Source organism: Mustela nigripes, chromosome 17, assembly GCF_022355385.1.
Source record: "Mustela nigripes isolate SB6536 chromosome 17, MUSNIG.SB6536, whole genome shotgun sequence".
NCBI classification, from domain to species: Eukaryota; Metazoa; Chordata; class Mammalia; order Carnivora; family Mustelidae; genus Mustela; species Mustela nigripes.
The window spans coordinates 3,001,173-3,012,702 of record NC_081573.1 but is presented as its reverse complement, the minus strand read 5'-3'; the positions used below and the strand labels follow the sequence as shown (position 1 = coordinate 3,012,702).

The 11,530-nt window shown below is 37.6% G+C and overlaps 2 protein-coding genes across 2 annotated transcripts in view; one reads left to right on the top strand and one right to left on the bottom strand.

Moving 5' to 3' along the window:
• LOC132005470 (zinc finger protein 665-like) overlaps positions 1–11,530 on the top strand; it is a 612,263-nt gene that overhangs the window by 144,035 nt on the left and 456,698 nt on the right.
• LOC132005468 (zinc finger protein 11-like) overlaps positions 1–11,530 on the bottom strand; it is a 331,984-nt gene that overhangs the window by 244,286 nt on the left and 76,168 nt on the right. Inside the window, 1 exon segment of the mRNA XM_059382639.1 lies at positions 6,826–7,417. Within this exon segment, the coding sequence (XP_059238622.1) occupies positions 6,826–7,417 (592 nt within the window).

Here is an 11,530-nt window from a genome sequence, read left to right as displayed (position 1 = left end):
CGCCGATCACGAGCGCGCCCACATTCTCCTCAACCAATCATCCTCATTTCCTCAATCCACGGGCACTCCCGTCTACGTGACTCCTTGCATCTGCTGGATGGCTCTCCACAGCTTGTTCTACTAAAGGCTGGCTCTCTGAATATTTCTCTCCTGTATCACAGAATCTCCTGTCAGTTCTCACTTCTTTCTCCTCCAGCTGTTTACATGCCCTGAACAATTCTCACCAAGATATAATGACCTAAAGCTTTCGAGAAGGTTTGCTTTGGGGTGGATCATCGTTGATGCCCAAGATTCCTTTTGGAGTTGGCAGTCAAGTTCCAAATATCAAAGAGGAGGGACAGCCTGCAGTGCTCAGTGGACACTGCACACTTGCACTACTCTGTGTAGACCAGGATTAAAGAAAGTGCACATGTAATCCAGATGGGGTCAAGGACCTCAATAGAGTGCAAAGTCCTGAAAAAAGCAAAGTTCTAAAGGGGAATTTTCTCCAGATTTTAAAATGCTCTTTGGAGAATGAACGAGAACATTACTAAATACCAAATAGAGGTGTTAGAGGGAATAGAATAAATCATCCCATAATCTGAAATCAGATACTATCAACACTGCCTTTATAATCATATGACAAACTTGACTTACTAAAGAATTTGTTTTTAAAAACTAGAATCAACCTAGACACCTAAAAACTGGAGGTCTATCAAACAATATATGCTACATGCATAGAACTGAAGGCCAGTTTTATATCAAATAATCGTTCTGGAGCATTCATTATAAATGAGAGAAAAATGCTTACAATTCAACCTAGAACTTTTGTTTTGTGATCAGATGGGCAGTTTCAAGTGTGGCTCCAACAGTTGTTACCAATGCAACATTTCTTTTTTGGGCAAATATTTCAAATACTTCTGAACGAAAAAGAAGTTATATTCTTTACTATTATATATGCATTATAACTCCTTCTCTACAGGAACATACACTCAGATTTTCTGGCTGTATAAGTCTTTTTTTTTTTTTTTAAAGATTTTATTTATCTGACAGAGAGAGAGAGAGAGATCACAAGTAGGCAGAGAGGCAGGCAGAGATAGAGAGGAGGAAGCAGGCTCCCTGCTGCAGAGAGCCCAATGCAGGGCTTGATTCCAGGACCCTGAGGAAGGCAGAAGCTTAACCCACTGAGCCACCCAGGCGCCCCTATAACTTTAAGTCTTTTAGGGGTGCCTGGTGGTTTAGTCAAGCATCTCAGTTAAACATCTGCCCTTGGCTTGGGTCATGATCCCAGGGTCCTGGGATCGAGCCCCACATTGGGCTCCCTGCTCTGCAGGAAGCTGGCTTCTCCCTCTCCCACTTGCCCTGCTTGTGTTCCCTTTCTGACGGTGTCTCTCTCTGTGAAATAATTAAAGTTTTTAAAAAATTTTAAAAAATAAAAATAGTTTTTGTAGTATCACAAAATTTAAAACACAGGAGAAAGTTAAATCATAAACTCCCTTGAAATCGTACATGTGTATGTGTGTTTACTAGTTCAATTTAAGTAGTCTTGAGATGTTATAATACTAGGTCTTTTTGTTTCTCCTCTTTTTTTTTTGTTGTTAAATTATTTAATACTAGATCTTCTTATGTAGGCATTTGAGGTTCTTTTTAAACAGCTTTATTTGCATAGAATGAACATGCTGTATAATGTACCCATTTAAAATGTAAAACAGTAGGTTTTTAACTGATTCACATATCAGTACAAGCAAACCATGGTCAGTTTTACATTGGATTACATCTTAAAGAGACTTCATACTATTTTTTTTTTGAGACTTCATACTGTTTAACCATCCCCATCCTCTTATCCCTGTGCCTAGGAAGCCACTCATCTGCTTATTTCACTTTTATCAGTCTCATTGAGATATAATTAACTTATAACATTATTTTAAGGTGCATTATGATTTGATATATATTTATATTGCAAAACATAGTTATCACCTGAGTTAAAAGTTTTCATGTGGTAAGAAGTTTTAAGAGCTATTCTCTTAGCAACTTTAAAATGTATTATCAATTACATCCAGTATACATTGTACATATGCATCACGTTATCTACTCATCAGACAATGGACAAGGTATTCCCATTATGTTGGCCATTCTGAATAATGTTGCATGTTTATTTTACACATATTTATGAATTTTCTAGTTTTGTACTTGACTTCTAGCTTCATGCCATAGTGGTTGGAAAAGATTCTTGGTATGATTTCAATCATACATTTTTTAAAAAGATTTTAATTATTTGACAGAGAGTGAGCTAGCAAGCACAAGTAGACAGACAGGCAGGCAGGTGGCCGGAGGTCTGGGGGTGCGGGAAGCAGGCTCCCTGCTGAGCAGAGAGCCCAGTGCAGGGGGGGCCCTCGATCCCAGGACCCTGAGATCATGACCTGAGCCGAAGGCAGTCACTTAACCAACTGAGCCACCCAGGCGCCCTACAATCATCAATTCATTAAGATGCTTTTTCTGGGTGGTTCAGTCATTAAGTGGTTGTCTTCAGCTCAGGTCATGATTTCAGGGTCCTCCAATGGAGTTCCGCATCAGGCTCCCTGCCCAGCGGGAAGCCTGTTTCTCCCTTTCCTGCTTCCCCTGCTTGTGCTCCTTCTCTCACTGTCTCAATGTCAAATAAAATGTTTTTTTTTTTAAAAACCCGCAAACTTGTTTTGTGGCCCAACATATACTCTATACTGGAGAATGATCCATGTGTATGTGAGAATGTGTTTTCTGATACTATTGGATGCAGTGTTGGAAGTCTGTCTGCTTCGTATCACTGAAGTCTGATGTCCCCTTATTTTCTGTCTGGGTACATCTACCCATACTAAAGGCACAGTACTGAAGTCCCCTTCTAATGTATTGCTGTCTCTTCCATTATTCTTGTCTGTTAATAGTTGTTTTATGTGTTAAGCACTTTTATGTTGCATACACGAATAATTATAAAAGTTCTATCTGTTCATTGAATTGACCTTTTATTTTTTATTATTTTTTAAGGAACAACAGATTATATATATTTTAAAAAGTACAAAAGATTACTATAGATCAAACAAATTTTTTTAAAAGATTTATTTATTTGACAGGGAGATACAGAGAGAACACAAGGAAGCAGATGGGCAGCCAGAGGGAGAGGGAAAAACAGACTCTCTGCTGAGCAGGGAGTCTGGCATGGGGCTTGATCCTAGGACCCTGGGATAATGACCTGAGCCTAAGGCAGCCGCTTACCAAACTAAGCCACTCAGGTACCCCACAAAATAAGTTTTCAAAAGTAAGTGACTGCTATGTATCCAAATTTGAAAGAATAAACACAACAATCCAATGCATGAATGATGATTATTAGTTCAAGGAAAAGAAAGCAATAAAAATGTCTTCTCAATACAGACACTACATGAATAGACAAACCTACAGCTTTAAAGTAACACAAACAAATTGTTAAGTACATGTGTTAGCTACCTTTCTCCAATATTAAAGTAAATGTTTGCTATTTAGTAAATGCATATATAACATATACAACTGTTAATCATATGTAAGCCATGCTAAAAACATTGAACCAACTAGAAGGTAAGGGTTTTCTAATGGGAAGATGTACATTTCAAAAAAAAAAAAAAAGAAAACCCAGCATGAACTAAATCCACTATCACAGCTAAAGCAAAGGTGACCTGTACAGAGCCTATCATTTGCAACTGTATATAAAGAAATAATACCCAGAATAATAATGCCCAATAATGCCTAGAAATAATACCAGAAATCTTACTGATAAGCATTATGATAACCTAAAAGTACAAGTCATTTATTTAGGGATTTTAAATAGCAGATAACAGGGACGGCTCAGTTGGTTAAGTGTCTGCCATCAGCTCAGGTCATGATTACAGGGTCCTAGGATCAAACCCTGTGTGGGGCTCCCTGTGCTCCTTCTGCCTGCTGCTGCTCCCCCTGCTCCTGCTCACTCTGTCAAAAAAAAAAAAAAAAAAAAAAACAAAACAAAACTTCAAATAGCACGTATCAATGTAAATTAAATAACACATGAAAAAAATATGCAAAGTATACTAGCAGGAGGTTAGACAACTGAATACTGTGGAAAAGATTAGCCTTTACAAGTTAGTTTTGATCAATTATTGGCTACTTATTACAGTTAAGTTGCTAAGATTTTCAGTGCAACCATATTTTTCCACACACATGATAATCTGACAGCAGTAGGTTTTCTCAAATTGTTATTCAGTGTTTTTCTTCCCCCAACACTCCAAACACAGAAAGCGGTTTTTGAAAATCAACTACTTGTTTAGGAAACTCCTAACATATCAATGTTCATAAACCTTCACAAGCTACAATTGAGGTACCTAGACAAATGCCAACATTTATGGAAAATGGTACTGATTTTGAAACAGTAAAGTATGGGGCACTGGGTTAAACCTCTGCCATCAGCTAAGGTCAGGTGCCTCTCTACCTATTTGTGATCTCTCTCGCTGTCAAATAAGTAAAATCTCAAAAAAAAAAAAAAGGAGGAAAGTATTACACAACTTACATAATCATACTATTCCTGTCCTTCCCAAACCAAAACAATGGGGGAAATCTTTTTTTCTGCCAAAAGCCACAGAATTAAAAACACAAAGTGAGCCCATTATGTTAAATGAGCTTTCCATAAAACACGTTGTGTTTTACTACACTCTCTGACTTAAAGTTTAACTATTGTAAGCAGAGCTAACCTGCTTTCTTTTGTTTCCACCTGCATGGAATATTCTTTCCACAACTGCACTTTCAGTCAGAGTGTTCTTAAAGCTGAAGTGATTCTCTTGAAGACTGTATGCAGTTGGGTTTTGCATTTCCTTCCATTCAAGCAATCTGTATCTTTGGATTCAAGAACTTGGGCCCTTTATATTTAAAGTATCAGTACAAGTATGGAGTTACTGTCGTCATTGTTTTCTGGCTGTTTAGAATTATTCATCACTTTCTTATTCATTAGCTATCATTGTGATTTGATGATACTGAATAAGGGAATTACTTGCGTTATTTTCTCTTTATGTCTTGTGTATCTACTACATTATTTTCACTTTGTGATTACCATGAGGCTTAGAGAAGATATCTGATAGAAGTCTATTTTAACTTCTTACCAGCTTAGTTTTGCATACTTAAGCACTTTCAGGACTCCAGTAATTCTCTAAAAATGTGGATGTACAAGTATATGTCATTTGATGGAAATTAGCTCTTCTCTGATATCAGAAAATTCTTCATTTCAACCCTATCAACTTATACTCTCTAACAATTACTATTGTGAAGATATTTCAGTAGTTTATTACTGGACTGCCATCTTGTTTTTATTAAAAAGACCAATTAGTATTTAATTGGTGATGGTCACTTTTTTTTAGTTTTAGTTTTAACAAATGGAGAATGAGGAGTGCCAGTGTGGCTCAGTGGGTTAAAGCCTCTGCCTTCAGCTCAGGTCATGATCCCAGGGTCCTGGAATCAAGCCCCGCATTGGGCTCTCTACTCAGCCTGTTTCCTCCTCTCTCTCTCTCTCTCTCTCTGCCTGCCTCTCTGCCTACTTGTGATCTCTATCAAATAAATAAATAAAATCATTTTAAAAAAAAGATTTAAAAAAAATGGAGAATGATGTTCTGAACACCTACTTCATGATGACCTGTATCAATGTTATAACCACAAGAGGAATAATGATTTAGATTTTCCTCATATATTGTATGTTACACAGTCCTTCACCTTCCATGGAAAATTAGATATGCATGAGTCCCACCTAAAGAAGAAGGGCATCTTATATCCCTGATGCAGTAATGATGATCCACATACTTTCACACACTCACTAGGAATAAATGAATTTTTTGAAGAGTTCTAAGAGTAGAAACACACATAATTGCAAGACAAAAATTTCATATAGCATCAATGGAAAAACAAACTCACTGAAATTATACCCATGCAAAAATCCCTTCTCTCTTTTGAAGCATAATAGCACATACATTATCTAACTAACTTTGCATTAAGATTTTTTTTATATAATCTACGAAAAGAGTGACTGGTGTACTGCTCTGTTCTGGGAAAGAAACTCTATGGCATTTATTAGCATTTGATGTTAAACTAAATGCATTTCTATGGACTTTTATCTATCAAGTTCCTTTTCTTTTCTGAACACTCTGATGTTTCCTAAACTGTAAGAGACAGTCTTTCCTCATTCATTAGGTTTGTAGAGTTTGACCCAAGACTGCATTTTGGGATACCGAGTAAGGACTGAAATCTAGTTAAAGGCTTGGCCACTGTCTTTACATATTACAGTTTTGCTCCTGGATGGTAACAATGATGTTGAGCAAGTTATGACTTCCAGCCAGAGGCCTGCCATGTTCTTTCCATTTCTAGTATTTCTCCCCAGTATGAACTCTGGGATGCTGACTTAAGTGTCGAGCAATCCAAAAGCTTTACCACATTCTTTACACTTAAAAGGTTTCTCTCTACTATGCATTTTGTAATGCTGGGAGAGGCTTGAGCACTAGGAAAGGGTTTGCTATATTTTTCTATTTGTAAAATCACCTCCACTATACATTCTTGGATAAGAAACAAGGGTTTATCATTGCCTAAAGGTCTTGCCACGTTCTTTACGAGTGTATAATCACTCTCCAAAATGAATTCTATGATGTGGAGTTAGAGTTGGGCAGTCCTCCCAAATTCTCTCAGTCTTCAAATTTGTTAGGACTAGTTCCAGTAGGAATTCTGTGATGTTCTGTAAGGTGTGACTGCTGGATAAAGCCCTGGCCATATTCTTTACATTTCTAAGGTTTCTATCCAATATGACTTAAGTATTGTACATGAAGGGATGCATGCCACTAAAGGCCTTGCCACATACTTAACATCTGTAAGGTTTCTCAAAATGAATTCTCTGATGTCGAGTAAGGCCTGAATGGGACACAAATACCTTGCCACATTCTTGACATTGGTAAGGTTTCTCTCCAGTATGAATTCTGTGATGTTGAGTAAGGTGTGATATCTGCTTAAAGGTCTTGCCACATTCTTGACATTGGTATGGTCTCTCTCCAGTATGAACTCTGTGATGTCGAGTAAGGCTGGCTAACTGCTTAAAGGCCTTGCTACATTCTACACATTTGTGAGGTTTCTCTCCAGTATGAACTCTGCAATGTGCAGTAAGGCCTGACTTCTGGATAAAGGCCATGCCACATTCTTGACATTGGTAAGGTTTCTCTCCAGTATGAATTCTGTGATGCTGAGTTAGGCTTGAGCTGTGGTTAAAGGCCTTCCCACATTCTTGACATTGGTAAGGTTTCTCTCCAGTATGAATTCTGTGATGGTGAGTAAGGTGTGATATCTGCCTAAAGGCCTTGCCACATTCTTGACATTGGTAAGGTTTCTCTCCAGTATGAATTCTGTGATGTTCAGTAAGGTTTGAGCTTTGCTTAAAGGCCTTCCCACATTCTTGACATTGGTAAGGTTTCTCTCCAGTATGAATTCTGTGATGGTGAGTAAGGGTCAATGGCAATTTAATGTCTGTGCTGTATTCTTTACTTTTGTAAGGTTTCTCTCCACTACAGATTGTCTTATGTATATGTGTTCCTGATGACTGACTAAACGTGTTCCCAGGCTTCTTATATCTGGATGGGTTTTTTCCCACATAAATTTTTGGATGATCGCCAGAACTGGAGGAATGGTTAAAATCTCTTTCACATTCATTAGGATTCTCTCTTATATGCATACTGTTAGACAGAAGGATGGATCTTTGAGAAAAGTCTTCCCCACATTTAATAGGTTTGAAATGGGTCTCTGCAAAATGAGTCCTCAGATGTTTATTAACATTTGAGCCTTGATGAAATTTTTTCTCAGATTCACTGCCTTGAGCAATTCCCTCTCCTTTGAAAATGCTCTGGGAATTTGGAAGGGTTGAGTCTTTAGTAAAGGACCTCTCAAATGGATCCCACTTAGCAGCTGTTTCTCCATGTTGAAATCTCTGAAATTTAGAAATATTTGTGTGAAAGTTCAATCCAATCCTATTTTCAAAATTGTTCAAATCATTATGTTCAGCACAGGCTCGGTAACTTTCCAGATGTTCCACATTCTCCATCCATAAATATGGATATTTGAGTGTTTGAGTGGAGCTCCTGCTGACAGAAACACCCTGCCTTGCAGAACTAATGGACTTAAAAAGGAAGGTTTTACCAAGTATTTTGTATCTTTCACTATTCTGGGCAGTCGTCTCAATTTGGATATATCCTTTTCGATCATCATCCCAGTCTATCATTAAGTGTAACTTCTCAAGGACACTATGTTTATATCGAACCACTGACACATTTTGAAATGAAGCTTCTTTGCATGGCTCTGGCAGGAAGCTCAGGGTGCCCTGTGAAGATACAGCTGAAAGATATTGAAAAACAGAAAAGTCAACTCATTCCCCTTACTACTTTTAGAGGAATATACTGAGGATGTCTAACATAGCAACCATAACATCAATGAGAGAACGTCAGCACGATGGCTGAGAAGGAAGCATCAGGACTTTGTTCCTCCGTGGACACATCAATTTGCACACAACATACTGACCACACAGCTTCATAGAAAAGTCTATAGTATTGTCAGGGTCTAACACAAATCACTCTCCTCTATATCAAATAATCAGGAAAAGTAGCATATTAGAAGCATAAAATCAGCAGAAGGAAGGAATATATTTGAAGACTTATTAGAGAGAGAGACAAAGAGGGAGAGCATGAGTGAGGTGAGGGCCAAAAGGAGTGGGGCAAGTCAATTCCTTGCTGAACAGGGAGCCTGAAACAGGATTGAGTCCCAGGACCCTGAGATCATGACCCGAGCTGAAGTCAAAGGCTTAAACACAAGCCATCCTGGCACTCCTGAAAGAAAGGAAATTCAACATAAAACAGAAATTTAGCAAGAATAGGAAAGTATCAATAGGAGGATTTAGTTTTCAGGAAAAAAAATCAAAATTGACAGATCTGTAACCAAATCAAGTTCAGATTGAAAGAGAAAACCAACTAAGATTGGAAGAAGCAGTGTGGTAGCTACTCAGACAAAAGGTTGAATATTTCTTCAAACAATGGACAAATCTGAAGGGAAACAGAGAGAGAAAGGTATCGTGGGCTCTAAAGAAGTAACTACACTTTGGTAACCTGGGAAATTACAAAAATTTAGACATGACAAATGTCCAGGTTATGTGTGACAGATGCTATAATTACTATTGTCAGTGTTCTTTTCTACAAAGGAAGTCCATAAACCTGGGCCCAGAGGCTTTTTTTTTTTCTTAAATTCAGAAATGTCAACAGAAGATCACAAGGCGATAAAAGAAATAGAAAATGTGTTCCCATCATGAGAACAAAATAAATCCCACAAAAGAACCCTCAGTTAATGAAGAACTCTTACTTGCATGGTAAAGAATTAACCATCATAAAGATGCGCATGGAGAAAGGAAGAAAAAACTCGTATGTAACTCAATGAGATCAGAAAACAGGTCATGACCAAAATGTAAACCCAAAGAGATGAGGTAAAACAATCAGCCAAGCAAGAACACGGAGTTAAAGAACAGGATGCCTGAAGGTAAAAACACACGAGTGGGTCACCCACAGACTTGCTCAAGCAGAAGAAAGAATCAGATAATCTAAAGACCCCTTGTTTTGAAAATCAAAGAAAAACATCAAAAAAGACATGGTCTGGGACTTGTAAGACACCAATAAGTGGACCGATATGTACATTAAGGGGACCCCATAAAGAGAGGAGAGTGAAAGGGGACAGAGGGTTGACATGAAAAACTAAAGGCTTCTACTGCACACATTAAGTGGAAAGAAGAGATTCCAACCATCTCAGTAATTCATAGTATGATAAATGTCAAGATAGGAACACAGTAACACATAATAAACCTATCAAAAATCAGATGTGAGAGGTCCCTGGTGGCTCAGTTGGTTCAGTAGCTACCTTCGGCTTAGGTCAGGATTAAGCCCCACACAGGGCTACCTGCTCAGCGGTTAGCCTGTTTCTCCCTCTCCCTTGCCTGGCACTCCTCCTGCTTGTGTGCTCTCTCACTCTCTGTCATACAAATAAATAAAACCTCTAAAAGAAAAAATCCCAGGTGACAAGAGAATTTTGAAAAAGCATGACAAAAACATCTCATCTTCTACAGGAGAGCTCCTGTAAGATTACTACTGCAATTCTCTGTGGACCGTATAAGTAGAAGAGAGTGTGATCATGTATTCAAGCACACACAGAGGAAACAATCCACACTAAGAATAATTGACCTGGCAGAACTGTTGTGCCTGACTGTGCAAATGAAAGTTATGCCAAGTAAAAGACCCTTTGACTGACCAGCAGACCTGTCCCAAGAAATGTGAAAGAAGTCTTTCTGCTTGAAATAAAAGGATTCCAGGGGTGCCTGCGTGGCTCAGTCACTACGCATCTGCCTGTGGCTCAGGTCATGATCCCAGGGTCCTGGGATGGAGTCCCCTATCAGGGCCTGCTACTCCCTCTCCCACACCCCTGCTTGTGTTCCCTCTCACTCTCTGTCAAATAAATCAATAAAGTCTTAAAAAAAAAAAAGGAAGGGATTTTAAAGAGTAACTGAAAGCACATGACAAAATAAAACTCCTGCTAATATAAATCTTTACACAATTCTAGAAACCTGTAGTGCTATAATGAGGTAGCATGGGTCACCTGTATTTCTGCTATAGAAGTTCTTAAACAAAAGCATAAAAGTCATAAATCAACCTAATTAACTACACAATATAAAAGACAGAATTTCTGATAGTGGTAACATAAAGTAGGTTCAGGGGTGGAGAGGTTTAAGTAGAAAACTTTCCTATAAAATTGACAATATCCATTTAAAATGGTTTGTTTATACCTCAAAGATGTTTTAAGGAACCTCTAAGGTAACCAGAATGAAAATACATGCAGAAGACAGAAAAGTTAATGAGAATGCTGTCAAAGCATATCAAGGGCATAACAACACAATTAAGATAAAATATAATACCTAGACAATATACAGAGGTATAAAAAATGAAAGAATTACTTTTGATTCACCAACAGTGCTTCTCATGCAAAGAGTATATGAATTCAGCAATAGAGATGTTGAAATTAATGCTAGTATTATAACAACTCACCCAGATATGCTAGAACATTCACAACTACCAGAAATACACAGGATGAGTTACGAACAATTTATGGGTAATATTTACATAGATAAATACACAATAATGTTATTTGGAAAGGGCATAAGCCTGATTCATATTTGAGTTACATTCACATTGTTCAAAAGTGTTGAAAACTGTCATCCTATTAAAAAAATACATTAAAAATTAAAAAGACAAAAACCCAAACTAACTAATGTTTTGGAAAGTGCCATACAAAAGAAAGCACATTATTATGGAATATGCAAAACCAAAGTAAGTCCAATTTTAACTAAAAAAATTGTACAGAAAAAATATATGAATTATTTTAAAGGAAACCTTCTACAGAACTATAACTTTAATTTTGTATATCCATAAAAAAGGCATTTTCAATTTTGGCATACATTCACTCTCACTAAAAC